Here is an 18926-nt window from a genome sequence, read left to right on the forward strand (position 1 = left end):
GTATTCTTATGTGGCAAAAGTTATAATAATCCATCACAACCTACATATACATACTCTTTCTTATACATGTATAAAATATAAATATAAAGAAAAATTAATATACAATATATGGAATATAATGAATGTGTCAAACTTTAACAACAAACATAACACATTATATATATACGCGTTACTATAAATAAGATTATTTAGAAGCATTATATGCGTTGAATAAAAGAAAGAAACACGTGTTGTAAGCAAGAAAATATAATAGCATGTTAACTAAAAAAAAATCGAAAGCATTATACACAACAAACACAAATGACCAATCTTCTCTCCCTCAAGGTTTTCATTTCACAATTGTTTGAATGATAGCATCTTTTATTAACTCCCATTTCACAATGAACACAAATGACCAATCTGTCCCTCAAGGTTTTCTTTTCACACTAAAGCTATAAAATATAAATGCCGGTTTATACACACAAACCTCCTTGTCCGTAATTCCGTATCAAAAACTATATATATCTATAATCCCCCACAAACCAATGGGAAAAGGGCAAAAAAGTAATTTCAGACAAAAATCTTATGGCCTTAATCTCCATCCCCTTTCAGCAAGTGCTTCATGTACTCGATTTGCAGCCTCTGCAGTGTCATTTAAAGGCGGGTAACTCCAGCTTTCCGACATCTACAAAAAAAACAATTATATAAATTTTTTTTTTTATAATTAAAAAAAAAAAGTGTAATTAAAATATCAAGAAGCTGAAAATAGCAAACCAACTTACATCCTCAAGACCTGTAAATGGCCTAACAAGACCTCTTTCTTTTAAAGTTTTATGAAATTCTCCAAATTTCCATTTACATCGCTCAGCTCCAATCACATATACAGGTTTTCTATTAAAAAAAAATAAAGGAAATTAAGTACGATGAATCGTTGACTTTTTGACTTTTTTGTTTGTAGTAATTACCCAGTGCTGCAGGCTTCACTCAACATGCTGATTGAATCTGCTGAGACGATGAATGCATCTGCCCATGCTAAATGTCCCATGTGTGGATTTGGTTCTAAATTTATAAAATTAAATAAAAAAAAAAAGATTTAAGGAAAATGATAGTGAAAAAGATTGGAATTTAATCATGAGGATGTTTTTGAAAAGTTGGATTAATTACTTTCGTTATCCCATATATAGATTTTTGGAAATTCTGCGAGTTCTTTTCTCACATAAGTTGCAATCTGTTGATGTATTTGTAGAAGGAATGATTAATTAATATATAGAACAAGATGCAACAAACAAGTTAACATAAATATTTATTTTAAAAAAATAAAATAAAAAAAATAGGAATAAAAGAAATTATACCTTATCGGGAGTTCTTCTTGAAAAAGAAATTCTTACACTCCCACAGGTATCAAGAACACCCTTCAAATAGGTAGTTAACTGCTTTGCAAGGTCTGTACTATATCTACATCGGCCTTTTTTACAGAAACAATAACATAAATATAAGACAATATTTAATAATTTAATAAAAATAGGATTAATTAATAATAATTACTTGTGGGCCCCCCAATGTTGACCACGATTAAGGGTTTTGGTAAAGGTGCAAACTCATCATGCCAAGCAATAGCTGCACTACGAAGTGCAGCAGAATCAACTTGATGCAGTGATCCCAATGTAAGTACCTGACAGAAGGGCAAAATGGTCATTTACTCATATTCAAACAGTTCATTTGCACCAAAAAGAGAACAGACTATAGTGTATATTTATCTTATTCAGCACTGACTCTAGAGTCTAGACTCTAGACAGACATAATTTACAACAGCTGTCGAATACACAGTCATTAGTTCTTCAGCATTTCTTATAGATAAAAGGGTAAAATGGTCATTTAATCACATTCAGACCAAAAAAGAAACAGACTTGTGTAATGTATACAACACTTACTGCAAACAGAACATCATTTACCCATTCTGAACTTACTCTAAAAATATTAAATAAACAGTCATTTGTTAATTGTTGTTATTCAGCATTGCTTCTAAACAAAAGGGTAAAATGGTCATTTAATCACAGTTCATTCAGACCAAAAAAGAAAAGACTTTTATGTATACAGCACATACTACAGACAGACATCATTTACCCATTCAGAACTTACCCTAGACAGATCAAATAAACAGTCACTTGTTATTCAGCATTGCTTCTAAACAAAAGGGTAAAATGGTCATTTACTCACAAGTCATTCAAACCAAAAAAGAAAGACGTTGTGTATAGACAGACATCATTTACCCATTCAGAACTTACTCAAGAGTCGAGACAGATCAAATAAACAGTCACTTGTTATTCAACCTTATTTCTAAACAAAAGGGTAAAATGGTCATTTACTCAGATTAAGATAGTACATACCACGTTCTTAGTAGGGGGCTCATCAGGAGTCATATACTTGCGAAGAAACTTAGGAACCTGCTCTTGTGCATGAGGGGTAAGAGCGTAATAATCATGTTGAGGAGCAACCACCAAATCAAACCTACTCACTTGTCTTCTTGGATGTTGAATCTGAAACCAAATTACCAAATGTTTAAAATATTCAATTAAAAAGAATTTTTCATAAAAATGTTTATTTCACTTATTAATGTAAGGACAAAGGGTTTGAGTTGACTCACCTGAACAACAAACACATTTTCAGATGCTAATCTTTTTATAGAGCTAGCAATTGATATGGTGTCTCTACCACATGCAACCACCAATAAAGGCCCATCCCTAACAAAAAAAAAAGATTAATTATAAATGAAATGCAAATTTTAGTTACAAGTATTGAGTATTGACTTAACATCAGCTTCAAAAAAGGCTTACTTGTCAGCAGTTCCTCTTGCCATTGTTACTATTGACTTAACATCAGCTTCAAGTATAGATGATAAGCCTACATTTCCACCATTTTCTGTGGTCAAAGATTTGACTTTACTCCCTTTAGTTGTAAATAGAACTTGTGAATAGCTGTAAATCAGTCTGATGATGTAATATATCTGTTTATGGACAGAAACTGGGAGCCAGTGTAGATATTCATTGATTCCTCCACTTGGCCTAGTAACACGCTGCATGTGTTGCCACAAGAACAATAACACATTAAAAAAAATATTTTAAGTTTTTGACAGGATTGCCCTTTCTTCAAAAGAGCCACATTGCATTCTCTTTTCAGTCATATTAGGATAATACACATCACCTATAAATTATAATGAACAATCTTGCTACCATTTTCAGAATCAAAAGAGGGACATCAAGAAAGCATTTATCCACCTAAGTTTTTTCAACATTCCTTCATCATATGGATAAACAGAAAATCATGTTCTATAAGAGTGTTGTTCAAGTTATAGTTATTACAGGTAAATCTAAATCAATAAAATCACAATCATATTGCTCCATCAGTCCCAAGAAGAAGAAGAAGAAGAAGAAGAAGAAGAAGAAGAAGAAGAAGAAGAAGAAGAAGAAGAAGAAGAAGAAGAAGAAGAAGAAGAAGAAGAAGAAGAAGAAGAAGAAGACAAATCGTTGGTATCCAAATCAAAATTTGATATCAGCTAAGGATCTACTCATCTACCGGTGTGAGATATCACATGAACCCTAACTGATTCCTCATTAAAGGCAGGCAACAAACGATACAACAAATCTAACACCACAGCCTTCCAATTGCAGCCCTTCAATAGAGATTGATGCTGTTAATCTGTTATCTATTTGTTTTTGATGTTAAAGGATTCATCCTAACTTGCCAATTAGCTCATTTGAGATGAGAACTCGAGGTGAATTAAGAAAGGGAGGGAGTTTCGTTCCATAACCTAAATTCTCTACTCAAATAACACTATACCTAATAATATCATTGTTGAAGTGCACTAAAACATCTGTTTAAGCTACATACTGAACAAATACGCTTACAGCTTCATTTCTTCAGAAAATTAAAACGAAAAATTAAACAGAATTGCAAAACTGCAAGACAAAAAACCAGAACTTACATATAGAGTTTGTTTTTCCGACAATCCAAGGGCTCTAACTAAACCAATGCTCTGATTCTCCGACGCCGGGAAACCGTTACCGATAATAACAGCCCGCTTGACAACACCGTAAACCCCTCCTTCAAAGATGTCCGGTACGCCTCTCGGTGGACTACCCGGCGGTTCCGGAAGCCTAATTGGCTTCATCTGCGTATCTTTTACGCTCCAAATTGATCGTTTGCTTTGCAAATCCCTGATATACAAGATACTGAATCTGAAGTATTGAAGAATGGTGGCGGAGGAGGTTTGCTATTTGTAAACGACACGGCACTTGCGACTCAGTGTATTTGTCTAATGAGTTGGCGAGTCATGACTCGGCTGTGAGATGACGAGTTCTGATTTGTTAAACTTTACAAAAACAGCAACATACTTTGTTTGATGTCATAGTTTAGCCACATAACTTCTCTTTTTGAAGAAAAAAACCCCAAAATGTGTTATATTGACCTTGACATATTTAAAGGCCAAATTCTATAAAAATTATTGTCTTAAAAAAATTCTAATTCAATTACTGGAAGTTTGTTTATTTTTTCAAAAAAAAAAAAGTCTGCTGAATATCTTTCTAGTTAAAGTTTTTTTATTTAAAAAAAAAAGTAAAAGTTTTAATGGTTAGTCATTAAAAATAATTTCTTCAAATGGTTAAACTAACAAATTCCAAATTATAGTGGTTTTATAAAATTTAAAATTTTATGAGCAGTGGTTCTATATGGTTAAATTAGAAAAAAAAAAAAAAAATCAATAGATACACCGGATAAAACTATAATACAATATTTTTTATGAAATTTAACCTATAGCCGATACGTTAACAAAATTTTAGGATTAATGATTTTAATACATAAAATTTCTACATTTAGTATAAAGTTATTAAAATATTGCAATGATTATTAAAGAACAAATTTTATTGTCAAGATATATTAAAATCAACCTACAAAGTTTCTAGATATGTTTTTGAAAAGCAAATTTAAAATAAATCTAATTTTTGGTGTTCTCCTTACATGGTTTTAGTTTGGGTAAGGTAGATGTTGATTGATGATCAATAACTTCACAAAAATTGAATTGAAATTTTTATAATTTAAATTATCCAAAATCCTACTTTTTGACTCATCGTTAATATATAGATTTCTACCGAGCAATGTTCTTATGATAATTGATAAGAGTTATTATTTACAAACCGTAATATTCATAAAGATTTTGCTTCTATCTCTTGGTTTTGAAATAGCATTGTTAGGCCCTCTTTGATATGCATCTGACCGAGTCAGGTCAGATATTTTTTGCTGACTCGGTATGTTTAATAAACTAAATTTGGGCGTCTGACTCGCAAAGCTTAATCTGATCGGGTAAGATGGAAGAAATTGGCTGACTGAGAAAGGGAGAATGCTTTCCAATTGTACCCTTGCCCTACCGAAGGAAGAAATTAGCGACTCCATTGTTTCTTCTCCTCCTTCAGCGCCGACTTTCTTCTCCCGCAACCAGCAATTGTCGGCGATCTTCTCATCGGTTCCGATTTTTTGAAGTCTCTTTCCTCTTCTCATCAGGTACGCTTCTTCCTTTTTCCTCTCCTCATCAGTTCTGATTTTTTGATAATATATGGGTTTCGATTTATGATTTTTCTGTTGAACATGTATGGTTCTTCATTGAATTCTGAAATTTTCTTAATGAATTTAGGCCTTGTGCTCAATTTCATTGTATTTCTTTTGTTTTAGACTTTACCAAAGGAATCCAAAACTTGAATTCCTTCACCAATGAGATTAGCTGAATTCCAACGAAATTCAACTCCGTGTGAATTTGCAACCAAACGCCAGACTGGAATGGAATTGAATTCCAATTCCGCCCAAACAAACTACAATATCAAATTTAAGACGCAAAAAACTACAAGTATATTTATATAATTTACACAGGAAATAACAAGTGCTTTTAGTGTCAAATACACAACCTGAACAAAGCAGAAGCTTTACCCACCCCACCACCCCCTCCCCCCCCCCCCCCCCCCCACCCCAACTCACATAACAAACAATAAACCAATGAAGAGTAATCTATCACATACCTCAAGACAAACAAGTTAAGATCTGCATGAAGGCAAAGTAAGGCCTCCACAACAGGCTGCAACTATTATATACAATAATAGAAATATCAACCCTGTCAATAAAGCCCTGAAATTTATCCATATATAAGTCCCACTGATTTATAAATTATAAACATTGATTAATAATGATATGATATTTATAGTTATATACTTACAGTAGTTTGAAATTTTTCATCCAAAGAGCTCTACGAAGTCTTTTTGATTGTTTCTTGAAATGAAAGGCACTATCTTGCATTGTTGCAGTTTTATCAACAAGAAGCTCGATTCTATCACCTCTCTCTAATATCTTCTCAATGTTATCCACCATAATCGTGCGTACCTGAATAAAGGAATGTAATTGATTTAATTATTAGTATTAAGTTTTGTGAATTACTTGAGGTGAAAGAAGTTTTGTATTGTATCTTGGAATTTAGAGAGAATACTTGCCTCACCAACTTCACTTCTAACACGGGTGAGTGTATCTGCACTTGGATTACTTGAGAAAAACTCCATTTGTTGATGTAAAACCCTTGAAAATTCATCGTTCATGGCATATGCAGGAGCATATGGTGCTACTTTCCCATAGTTTTTCAAGAACCTCATTTGAATGTCTTCTAAGTATGAAAATGGTATTCTTCCTGCAAAAATATCATGTATTAGTACATATTGTCAGATTTCATACCAAGTGATTTTGAATAAGATCACAGATTATTGATTTGAAACTCATGAATCCATTCAAACACAGAAACATGATGTTTGTTCTATAGGATAGGTTTCATAAGAATTTGAATACACTGAACTGTGAATTGAAGTATAAATCTAATTCATGAAATAGCTTCTCAATCGTATCACACGAAATCATAACTAGAAATTCTTCAGTGAGCACAAACAAACCCGTATACTTTCAGGAATTATGGTGAATTTGATGCAAAATTGTTGATAGGGGCGGATTTCCCTAAATTAAGTATACGCGTTTCTTCACGAAATTTCTGTTAATTGAACAGTAGATAAATCATTCAATCAACTTCGTCTGCTTCCAACACCCTAAAATCTACTCATCTTAATACAACGCCAATCTATAACTTGTAAAACAGATCGGTGTGAGTAAAATTGATTGTCGGAGTGTGTGTAAGTAAGAGAAAGGAGAGATACGAACTTCCAAAGGTATCGTTAGCCATACAGAGGAAGATGAACGAGTCAGATCTGAGTATATGGAAGATGTAACGATCCTGAGAAAAACATAGTCTAGATTCAACCTCCGCCGGCAACTTCTCAAGAATCCGGCGAGCAACTGCTCCGGTGTTACCAGATACGGCGCTGAACTCTGCCAGCACCGTCGTACCCCTCGCTACCAGCGCATACAGAATTGCCATTGATTTCTCCGATAATTTTCTCTCCGCTTACACACTCAAAATTTGGCGATTACCTCTGTCATCGAAGAACCCTCTGTTGGTTGACTCAGTTCGAGAAAATAAATTATGTTTTATTCTTTTTATCACCATAAACTTTCAAATCTTTTCAAAACGGTCACAAAAGTTTAAGATTTTCTACTTAAGACCACATTCCAGTTTTTGGTAATTTTTTAACCACATGTAACGATTATGATATTAATGTTAGGGAAATCTCCACAAAAGTCTCATTATTTTATCCTAATTTACGAATAAGTCTTAAACTAAAAATTGTTTACGAAAAAACATGAATTATTGTAAAAGTGAAGATTTGACCTATTTTTTTCCGGTTTATCGGTTTCATTACTGACATGGTTCCAATAAAGTCTCATTATTTTACTATAATTTAGGAATAAGTCTCAAACTAAAATTACGTAATGATTTGACCATTTTCTCCCTGTAACATACATTGTACCGGTTTCATTGTTAACTTGGACGTCTAGTCATTAAATGAGTTAATGAGATGGATATGATGGGCTATATAATGATATGTTTACCGTAAAATTTGATATTCATCTCATCAGCTCATTTATGACTATGTGTTCAGGTCAACAATGAATCTGGTAAAATGTGTGTTTCCGGAAAGAAAGAAAAAAAAAAGTAGAAAATGAGTTGATAAGATGGATATTATGGGTTATATAAGATTAGATAGACAATTTGAAATTTCTTATAAACTTCAAAAATAACGAAGTTGGTACTAGTTTATGTAATTATTGCAGTCTTCGTTAGATGCATTTTATATTCCATAGAATATACAATGTAGCACGATATCAAGTTTTATGGTAAACATAGCATTATATAACTTAACATATTCATCTCATCAACTCATTTAATGACTAGATGTCCAGATCAACAATGAAATCGGTAAAATGTATGTTACAGGGCGAAAATGGTCAAATCATCACTTAATTTTAGTTTTAGACTTATTCGTAAATTAGGGTAAACTAATGGAACTTTAATGGAACCAGGTCGGCAATGAAATATGTAAATCGGGGAAAAAAAGTCTAATCGTCATTTTTACCGATAATTCATGTTTTTTCATAAATAAATTTTAGTTTAGAACTTATTCATAAATTTGTTTAAAATATTATGACTTTTTTTGGAGATTTCCCTTAATATTAAAATAATTAAATTTTGAGAAATATGTAATAACTTGTAGAAAGAACATATGGTCAACGGTAAGTCATTCTAATTATGTGGACAAAACATGTCAATGGTAAGTCATGTTAATTATATGGACAAAACATGTCATCATCATGAAAGGCAACAAAAACACTGTCATGTAAACATATCCGTTGCAAGATAAACATGCCAAAATATCTTATCAACCACTTCTTCATGTATAGAACTTTTATATAACACATATGTTATTATTTTTTTACTTTTGATTAATGAATTAAAAGGTTTTCAATTTGTTTGTAATTTTTATATACCATTAATTGCTCTCTAACAAAGTTTTTGACATGTTGTGTTTTTAGTGTTGATATGTCTCTTAGGAATTAAACGATCCAATAACGATTAAAGAATTATTGCACAACATAAAATAACATCTTAAAATTTTAATAAATCCCAAAATTTGGATTTTAAGATTTATAAACCCACACCTTCCTCATGGCTTCATCTATGAAGGTAACATAGTACATGGATCCTCTTGTTGAAGAGACATAACTTGGTCCAGTGTTCTAGAAGGTGTGTCAAGGCGTGCCATGGCGTAAGGCGCGACTTCGCCGTTACGAAAAGTCTCACAACGTTGCCGTTAGGTGTGGTGGGCGGCAAGACATGATATGGCGTGACATGGCGCGTTATGGAGTTTTATCGCGCATATTTTTTCGTTTGAGACACGTTTTTTTGCTCTTTTTTATGCATTTTCTAATCGAACATACAAGTATTGTGTTTTTTGTAACTTTTTGTTATTAGTTGTTGATATAACACTTCTAAAAACTAGTTATATTTAGGGATGTCAAAAAGTCTCGTGGGACCCCGTTCCCGTTGGGGTCCCGTCCCGTTTGGGGGAATTTTTTTTAAAAACTCGGGGGCGGGGACGGGGGCGGGGGCAAGGTTAACCCCCGTTTTAATTTCGGGGGCGGGGGCGGGGGTAGGCAATCCCGTCCCGAAACCCCCATGGGGACCCCGTTAATAAATTACACATATATTTAAATATATCAATTATATAAATATAATAAACAATAATATGATTTTGAGCTTCTAAAGTTCATCAAAAAAACATGTTATTAAGTTGCTAGTATAATGTTTTTAAGATGCCGTAACTTTTTTATATTTAACATGTAAAATTTTGCTATAAATAATTATTTGTTACCTAAAAAATAGCTTTTTTAGCCTAAATGACAACTTCTTTTTGCCAAAAAAAAGCAGCCCAAAATCAATCGGGGGCGGGGGAACGAGGGCGGGGGCGGGGATAATAAACGGGATTCGGGGGCGGGGGCGGGGGCAGGAAGGCTGAACATTTTGGGGGCGGGGGCGGGGACGGGGGAACGGGGAAATTTCGGGGGCGGGGGCGGGGGATGCAATCCCCGTCCCGTTTTCCCCCGTTGACATCCCTAGTTATATTTGATATAAATCTATATTTATGTGGTAATATAATTATAAATTAATACAAAATCGTCGCCTTACATCACGCCTTGAAAAAACGTCATGGCTTGTTAAGCTTGAGAATTGACATTGTCATCACGCCACGCCTCACACATTTTAGAACCTTGATTTGATCTATAAACATATGAATGAACAAGTTCTAACTTCTCAACCTTTAGAATTTGCCCAATCTTAACGAATGTAACCTTCTTCTGCTTACGAAGTACACATGGCTCATAAAATTCCATAATTACGCTTTTGGATATCGATAACCTTCCTTTAAAAGCCAACACCCTCAATTCCATAGAGTGATGGCTTTAGTATCTTCAATTATTGATTTTAATCGATTTGTCGGAGCTTCGACCACATAGAATGTTCCTTGTTTCTGACCCCGAGCAACTACTAGGTTCCCTTTTCTTTTCTTTTCGCTGGTGATTTTCCAAACTCAACATGATGTCCTTCATCATTCAGATATTAGCATCATCATCATATATGAAATGTACTTGATGTTTTTTAATGTCCAATTTGAACCAAAGGTTGTTTTAAGGACAATATCCCTAACTTTGGTGATATGTAGGCTCTCGTTATTTGCAAGTTGTACTTTTTTGTTGTAATACCTGAAATTATGCATCACATCTCTGCAATGAATCACGTGAAATGAAGCACCCTGAATCCATTATCAAGACTCGATAGGACTCTCTACGTAACAAATAAGTGTTGGGTTTTTATTCAAAAATTAGGTTCAAAAACATAAGATTTAGCAACGAAAGACTTTGATTTTGAATAACATAAAACAAGTTTATAACCAACCATGGATCTTCTTGCAAATTTTAGAAAGAAAACAAGCACCAGAGAGGAAGATGAAGAAATCACAACCTTTGTAGTTCTTTGGGTCCTCTTGGGAGGCTTAGAATTTGATGAAGAATGATGAACTTAAGAGACACCAAAAATGACTCAAATTGATGTAGATGATAGTCAAAAACTCTTAACTCTTAATCTTGAAGTTCATAGCCAATATGAACTTCAAGAGAGCAAAAGATAAGCAAGTATTCTTCAAGATTAAACCCAAAACTAGAGAGAATGGAGAGAGTAAGAGAAGTCATGGTTTTTGCATGAAAAAATGAAGGGTTGAAAGCCTTAATAAAGCTAAAACATTACCCAAGAGTTCCTAACACTTTAAGCGCTCCATAACCTAAGTCCTACATGTCTCCTGTTAGGTGCATTTCATGCATACATTTTGTAGTTTTACTCCATAAAAGTGCATTGCATATAGGTTTAAACTCATGCATGTTGCATATTTTTTGGGATTTTTCATGAATGTAATTCCATTCACACACTTTTTTGATATTTCAGGGACTTTTGAAGGTAGGATCTTAATTGAGGTGATGAATAAGAGATATGGATGAAGTTTCGGGACTATTGGAGCATCGAGGAGGGAGATTTCAAGAAAATGAAGATTTTAGCTTTATAGAAGTTTACACGGCCGTGTAAATGCAAGCCTTGAGTTTACACGGGCTGTGTAAAAGCAAACTCATGAGCAGTGTACTTCGAAGACCTGGCCGAATTGAGCAATATACTTTTTGTGTTTACACGGACCGTGTAAACAAATTGTGTGTGTGTGAATTTAATCATTTGATTTGGTGTTTGTTTTAAATGCTATCTAGTGAATTTGATTTTGTTTTAATTGAAGGTTTGATTTCAATTCTAGTTCTTTTTGGCCAATTGAGTTAGGGTTAAATCACTCATGTTATCTATTATACAAAATCCGTAATTGTTTTGTAAAATAGAACAAGTAACAAGTATTAAATCATACTACTTGCAATGATTCTAGTACAAATCAAATTCACATATTCTAACACTCCCAAGCTTATGAGGAGTATTGAATGTTGTTGGTAAAATTTACATAAATCATAATGCAATCTTTCACCTATTCTAAGAACTTGTTTAGATTAGATTAGTTAGATTAGAATTAATTAAAGAGCTTATTTTAATTAATTAAAAATGGTGAATGTGAAGTGCTAGAGCTTATTAGCATTTCTAATACCAACTTAGATGGAATTAAACAAATATCATCTCATATTTTGGATCACATTACTAATTAGTCTTGCATGGAGTTGGAGTACTTACAAATCTTGAATTTACTTTACTTAATCAATTACTATTTATTACTTCAGTCTTTTATTTGAATCATTGTATCTAAACCCCCCCCCCCCCCTCTTTTGTGATCTCATTTGTACCTTACACAAAAAGGGTATAAACATTTATCTCGTGTCTCTGAGGATGGACCCTATTTACCTTGTATTACATTTTTAATACAAAGTAGTAGTGTTTAAGGAGTTATTTTTACCCCTTTATTTGTTAGCTTTGACACGCCTAACAAATTGGCGTCGTTGTCGGGGACACGGTAGTACTAATTGTTTATGTCAAGATCTTTTCGTACAAGTACACCTTTACCAGTTGATTTGGAGATAGAGAAATCTGCAAAACAAAGAAGGAAGCAAGCCAGACTTTTAAAGAAACAACAACAATCCGGAGCTTCTTCATCAAACCCATCAACCACATCTTCACCAACATCCAAAAGTACCACCCCACCATCTTCACCTACTTCTACCATGACAGACAACCATGGAGGAAACCAAAATCCTCCAAACCCACCACCTGAACAAACCTTTAGACAATGGGCCACTCAAGATGTCACCCAACAACCTTTGTGCATTAATTACCCTGCAATAATAAATTTTGAACTAAAGTCTGGACTCATCCATTTGTTACCTTCATTCCATGGTCTTGAAAATGAAGACCCACATAAATTCCTTAAGGAATTTTATGTCGTTTGTGTGGGTATGAAGCCACATGAAGTTACAGAAGATCAAATCAAGTTAAGGGCATTCCCCTTTGCTTTACAAGATTCAGCTAAGGAGTGGTTATATGACTTACCACCAGGGTCAGTCACAACATGGAATGAACTTGCAAGGATGTTTTTGGATAAATATTTTCCAGAAATGAGAGCTTCAGCTTTACGCAGAGAAATTATTGGTATCAAGCAACAAAAGAGAGAAGCCTTGCATACTTACTGGGAACGGTTCAAGAAGTTGTGTTCAAGATGTCCAAAACATGGGATTTCAGAGTATCAATTGGTGCAATATTTTTGTGAGGGAATGTCATCTTGGGATAGGAGATTACTCAATGCATCAAGTGATGGATCAATAGCTGATAAGACTCCAACAGAAATCAGAGCTCTTATCAAGAACATGGCAGAAGAGTCTAGGCATACAATTCAAGAAGAAGAATGGTACAGTGATGGACCAAGAGGAGTGAAAGAAATTTCTACCCCAAAAATTGAGAGCCAACTTTCTGAGTTGACTAAAGTAGTGATGATGCTTGCAAAGGACAAGGGTGTGAAACCACCGGCAGTTAGACCTTGTGGTATTTATACACAAGTTGGACACCCCACTGATATGTGCCCAATGTTACAAGAAGATATAGAGCCAGTTCAAGCTATGGGATTTTCTAGTCAACAGCAAGGAAACTTTCAGCCAAGAAGTAATCCAAATTGGCACCAACCCAATGCCAATTTTCAGCAAAGGCCACCATCTTTTCAAGCAAGACCTCCGTTTCAAAATCAAATGCATCATCAACAAAATTATCAACCACATTTCCAGCCAAATCAACCTCCTCATCAATCTCAAATCCAACCTCAAAAAATGCATCAAGGAAGTAGTTCAAGCGGATCAGGAATGTCTTTGGAAGACAGTATCAAGAGTTTAGCCACAAGTACTCAAACATTTCAAAATGAGACCAAGGCGGGTATAAAGACTTTGGAGCAATAAATGACTCAACTCGCCACTTCTATGAGTAAATTGGAGTCACAAGGCAAACTACCGACACAAACCAAAAAGAATCCAAAGCATAGTACATGTGCCATCACTTTGAGAAATGGCAAAGAATATGAAGGTCCAAAGATGATTGAAGAAGAAGAAGAGATGGAGTTAGAAAAAGAAGAAGAGAAGTCAAAATCACCTTCGAAACAAGTTCCCATTGAAGCAAAAATCACTCCTCCTCCATTTCCCACAAGGTTAAGCAATTTAAAGCGTGAAAGGGAAGACAATGAAATCATGGAGATGTTCAAAAAGGTTGAGGTAAATATTCCTCTTATTGATGCCATCAAACAAGTCCCTAGGTATGCTAAATTCCTTAAGGAATTATGCACATCTAAGAAAAGATTGAAAGGGAATGAAACTGTCAAAGTAGGTGAAAATGTATCTGCAGTGTTACAGAAAAGATTACCTCAAAAATGTAAGGATCCGGGTGTTTTCACGGTTCCTTGCAAGTTAGGTAATCTTCATGTTCAACGATCTATGCTAGACCTTGGAGCTTCTATCAATGTTTTGCCATATTCTATTTTTAAAACCTTAAATATTGGCACATTGAAGAAAACCGGGGTAATCATTCAATTGGCTGATAGATCTGTACTACATCCAAAAGGTGTGTTAGAAGATGTGTTAGTCCAAGTGAATGAATTAGTATTTCCAGCAGATTTTTATGTCCTTGACATGGATGATGATGACTTACCAAATTTGAGTTCAATTCTTCTAGAAAGACCCTTTTTGAAAACAGCCAGGACGAAAATTGATGTTTATGATGGTACATTATCCATGGAATTTGATGGGGAAGTGATAAATTTTAACATCTATGATGCTATGAGATATCCAAGTGATATTTCATCTTTGAATTTTGTGGATGTTATTGAACCATTAACCGAAGAGTGTTTTGATTTGTCTAATCTCGATGTGTTAGCTCTCGAATCTTCAAAAGGATGAAGTGGAAAAACTTTCCAACCAATTCAAAATTGATGAAGAGATTTTGGAAGTTGTATCTTGCATGGACCAAAAGAAGAAAATGAGGTTGATGTTCCAAAGCTGAAATTACCAATGTCTAATGAGAAACTTGTTCCTTCTATTGTGCAGGCACCTGAATTGGAACTCAAGACTTTACCCGAGCATCTCAAATATGCGTATCTTGGAGAGAAAGAGACTTTACCAGTGATCATCTCCACAAAATTATCAACAAAAGAAGAAGAAGAGCTTGTCACCACCTTGAAGGAGTATAAGGAAGCTATTGGGTGGACTATAGCCGACATCAAAGGGCTAAGTCCTTCACTTTGCATGCACAAAATCCTTATGGAAGAAGATTACAAGCCCTCCCGAGAAGCTCAAAGGCGTTTAAATCCTCCAATGATGGAGGTTGTGAAGAAAGAAATTTTGAAGTTGTTGAATGAGGGGATGATCTATCCCATATCGGATAGCAAGTGGGTAAGCCCGATCCAAGTTGTACCAAAGAAGACAGGTATAACCGTTACAAAGAATGACCAAGGTGAATTAGTCCCCACCCGTGTGCAAAACGGGTGGAGAGTTTGCATTGATTATAGAAGACTCAATTCCTCAACCCGGAAAGACCATTTCCCACTTCCCTTCATTGACCAAATGTTGGAAAGGTTAGTGGGAAAAACTCACTATTGTTGCTTGGATGGGTATTCCGGTTTCCATCAAATACCCGTAGCACTCGAGGATCAAGAAAAAACCACTTTCACATGTCCCTTCGGAACATTTGCATATAGGCCGATGCCTTTTGGACTTTGCAATGCTCCCGCCACATTTCAAAGGTGCATGGTAAGCATATTTTCGGAGTATGTTGAGGAAATCATTGAAGTGCTTATGGACGATTTCACTGTATATGGTAATTCTTTTCATGAATGTTTGAGTAATTTGAAAAAGATTTTGCAAAGATGTATTGAGACCAATCTTGTTTTGAATTATGAAAAGTGTCATTTTATGGTTGATAAAGGTCTCATACTTGGTCATGTTGTGTCTTCTAAGGGGCTAGAGGTAGACAAAGCAAAAATAGATGTCATCAAATCTTTACATTATCCCACTTGTGTTCGTGAGGTACGCTCATTTCTTGGTCATGCAGGATTTTATAGAAGATTCATCAAATATTTTTCCAAGATATCTCGTCCCATGTGTGAGCTCCTACAAAAAGATGCAGAATTCAAATTTTCCAAGGAGTGCAAGCAAGCTTTTGATCAGTTGAAGAAGTTGTTAATATCAGCACCAATACTTCAATCACCGGATTGGAGTTTGCCTTTTGAAATCATGTGTGATGCTAGCAATCATGCAGTTGGTGCAGTGTTGGGGCAAAGAAAATATCGAGTTCCTCATGTCATTTATTATGCCTCAAAAACACTTGACAGTGCACAAGCCAATTACTCGACAACTGAGAAAGAATTGTTATCTATTGTTTTTTCTTTGGAAAAATTTCGTCAATATTTGTTAGGTTCTAAAGTTATTGTTTATTCTGATCATGCAGCTATTAGGTATCTACTTGCAAAGAAGGATTCAAAGCCTAGACTCATTCGATGGATATTACTCTTACAAGAGTTTGATATTGAAATCAAGGACAATAGCGGAAAGTCAAACCTTGTAGTTGATCATCTTAGCAGGATTGTTTCTCCCGATAACTCAACTCCCATTCATGATGCATTTCCCGATAAGAACTTATTTTCCGTAAAAGTTGCCCCATGGTATGCCGATATTGTGAACTACATCGTCACAAATCAATTTCCATCAGATTTGACTCGATGGCAAAAAGATAAGATCAAAAAAGAAGCCAAGAGGTACGTTTGGGATGAGCCATATTCGTGGAAATATTGTGCTGACCAAATGATTAGACGATGTGTGGATCAACATGAGGTACCTTCTATCTTAACATTTTGTCACTCTTATGCTTGTGGAGGACATTTTGGTCCTCAAAGAACTGCAAGAAAAGTATTAGAGAGTGGATTTTACTGGTCAAGTATTTTCTGTGATTCTTATGTCTTTTGTGCAAGTTGTGATAAATGTCAAAAGATGGGATCTTTAAGCTCAAAGAATCAAATGCCCCTCAATCCCATTTTAGTTTGTGAGATTTTCGATGTTTGGGGCATTGATTTCATAGGACCTTTTCCATCATCTTCGGGTTTTACATACATTCTTTTGGCTGGGGATTATGTTTCTAAGTGGGTGGAAGCAAAAGCTACCCGTACTAACGATTCAAAAGTTGTGATATATTTTTTGAAGGCTAACATCTTTTCCAGATTTGGTGTTCCAAAGGCCCTAATCAGTGATCGTGGTACACATTTTTGCAATAGTACGCTTGGAAGTGTGTTGAAGAAGTATGGTGTTTCTCATAAGGTCTCCACAGCATACCACCCACAAACCAATGGACAAGCAGAAGTGAGCAATCGACAAATCAATGATATTTTGGAGAAAACTGTGAATACAACAAGGAAAGATTGGAGTACACGTCTTGATGATGCTTTGTGGGCGTACCGCACTGCATACAAAACTCCAATTGGGATGTCTCCATATCGCATTGTTTTCGGAAAGCCATGTCGATTACCCGTTGAGCTGGAACATAGAGCCTATTGGGCAATCAAGCAATTCAACATGGATTTAAATGACTCGGGAAATAAAAGGAAGCTTGACATTCAAGAGCTTGAGGAGATCCGCAATGAAGCATATGAGAACGAAGTTCTTTACAAAGAAAGAACAAAAGCATACCATGACAAAATGATTTCACGCAAGGTATTTGAAAAAGGTTAAAAGAAATCACAAGTGAGAAAACTGGGAAGATCTTTAAGGTAAACGGTCATCGTTTGAAGCCTTATTATGAAGGATTTCAAGTAAAAAACGAAGAAGTGGAGGAAGTAACGGATCCAAAGTATCGAGATTGACAAACAGTTGGGGTCCAAGTCGAGTCAACGACATTAAAAAGGGGCGGCTAACCGGGAGGCAACCCGGGGGTATTTTTGTCATTTCATAATTTTTCATCGTATTTTCTTCATTTTCAAGTTTCCAAGTTGTTTCTCATGTTTAAAGAGGGTAAAAAATCATTTTCCGGTAAGTAGTGGAGTAGCGGGTTGAGATTTCAAAAAGTGAAAAAAATCAAAAATTTTGGCCTTTACAGAGGTTTACACGGTCGTGTAAACTTATGCTTACGGTTTACACGGGCCGTGTAAACGTAAAAACAGAGTTGACTAATTTTAAAGGCTAAAATTGACTTTTGTTGCTCTTTCTTTTCACACAACCTGCGCATCCTCTTCTCCCTACTGTCCCCTTCAAAAAAACCCTTAAAAACATTCAATCTTCCTCAATTTTGCTTCAAAAATCAAGCTCCAAGGTATGAAATTCTTCTCTTTTCTTCATCTTCTTTGTCTTGCATCTCACTTTCACCCTCTAATGGCCGATTTTGGGGGGTTTTGAGCAAACCCTAGAATTTTTGGGTCTCCAAATCTCGACCTAATGTTTGTAATTTCTTGTAGGATAAGCTTGGGGAAAGCTTGGGGAAGCATTGGACATCACCCTACCACCATTTTCAAGCACAAAGTGGTATAATTGTTCCAAACTCTTTACTTTGTGCATATAGTTAGAACCACATTCTTTTGGGGTGATTTTTGGTGATATTGCTAGTTCTTGTGCATACCTTAGAGTTCAAAATTGTCCAACATTGTGTGCAAAACTTTGTTGAATTCATTTGGGCAATGGCTTCCCGTGGAAAAAGGGCTAGAATTGGGACTTCACATATGGGTGGTCAAGAGACCAATGATGAACAAGACCAACATTCCATGGAAAACCCCTATGAATTTGGTCTTATTTTTTAGTCCAATCAACAAGAGATTTTGTATGCAAGCCTTATTCAAAGGGTAAAAGGGGCACAAAAATTTGTGGACATCCAAGCCCTTAAGGACCTTCATATCTATAAAGGTGTCCACAAGCTCTTGAAGAACATTGGT

The 18926-nt window shown here is 35.1% G+C and overlaps 3 protein-coding genes across 3 annotated transcripts; 1 reads left to right on the plus strand and 2 right to left on the minus strand.

Annotated features, from left to right (window-relative positions):
• Positions 1-301: 301 nt before the first annotated feature.
• On the minus strand, positions 302-4255 carry ELM1 (fission ELM1-like protein (DUF1022)). Its single transcript, XM_079078792.1, has 10 exons — positions 3962-4255; positions 2814-3052; positions 2624-2720; positions 2367-2516; positions 1525-1651; positions 1332-1444; positions 1144-1207; positions 945-1038; positions 762-870; positions 302-664 (listed from the first exon to the last, which is right to left on the minus strand). Exons 1-10 carry the CDS (start codon positions 4145-4147, stop codon positions 563-565), a joined length of 1281 nt encoding a protein of 426 aa, XP_078934918.1. The 5' UTR covers positions 4148-4255; the 3' UTR covers positions 302-562.
• A 1735-nt stretch (positions 4256-5990) lies between these two features.
• Positions 5991-7516, minus strand: LOC145159759 (vesicle-associated membrane protein 714-like). Its single transcript, XM_079078794.1, has 4 exons — positions 7216-7516; positions 6507-6697; positions 6236-6399; positions 5991-6147 (listed from the first exon to the last, which is right to left on the minus strand). Exons 1-4 carry the CDS (start codon positions 7430-7432, stop codon positions 6057-6059), a joined length of 663 nt encoding a protein of 220 aa, XP_078934920.1. The 5' UTR covers positions 7433-7516; the 3' UTR covers positions 5991-6056.
• A 6695-nt stretch (positions 7517-14211) lies between these two features.
• On the plus strand, positions 14212-14916 carry LOC145157978 (uncharacterized). Its single transcript, XM_079076942.1, has one exon. The coding sequence runs from the start codon at positions 14212-14214 to the stop codon at positions 14914-14916; it is 705 nt and encodes a 234-aa protein (XP_078933068.1).
• The last annotated feature ends 4010 nt before the right edge of the window (positions 14917-18926 follow it).

The sequence above is a fragment of the Lactuca virosa genome, chromosome 2 (assembly GCF_052849685.1).
Source record: "Lactuca virosa cultivar CGN04683 chromosome 2, Lactuca_virosa_CGN04683_v6, whole genome shotgun sequence".
In the NCBI taxonomy this organism is placed as follows: domain Eukaryota; kingdom Viridiplantae; phylum Streptophyta; class Magnoliopsida; order Asterales; family Asteraceae; genus Lactuca; species Lactuca virosa.

Bases quoted from the DNA above. Each gene is read 5' to 3' on its own strand.
- ELM1 (XM_079078792.1), bottom strand. From the start codon at position 4,147: ATGAAGCCAATTAGGCTTCCGGAACCGCCGGGTAGTCCACCGAGAGGC. The intron at 2,517-2,623 runs GTGAGTCAACTC...ATTTGGTTTCAG, and splicing joins AAAATGTGTTTGTTGTTCAG to ATTCAACATCCAAGAAGACA. The intron at 1,039-1,143 runs GTAATTAATCCA...TTATAAATTTAG, and splicing joins CTATATATGGGATAACGAAA to AACCAAATCCACACATGGGA.
- LOC145159759 (XM_079078794.1), bottom strand. From the start codon at position 7,432: ATGGCAATTCTGTATGCGCTGGTAGCGAGGGGTACGACGGTGCTGGCA. The intron at 6,698-7,215 runs GTTCGTATCTCT...ATATTTTTGCAG, and splicing joins GGCTAACGATACCTTTGGAA to GAAGAATACCATTTTCATAC. The intron at 6,148-6,235 runs GTAAGTATATAA...GATAAATTTCAG, and splicing joins ATGAAAAATTTCAAACTACT to GGCTTTATTGACAGGGTTGA.
- LOC145157978 (XM_079076942.1), top strand. From the start codon at position 14,212: ATGGAGATGTTCAAAAAGGTTGAGGTAAATATTCCTCTTATTGATGCC.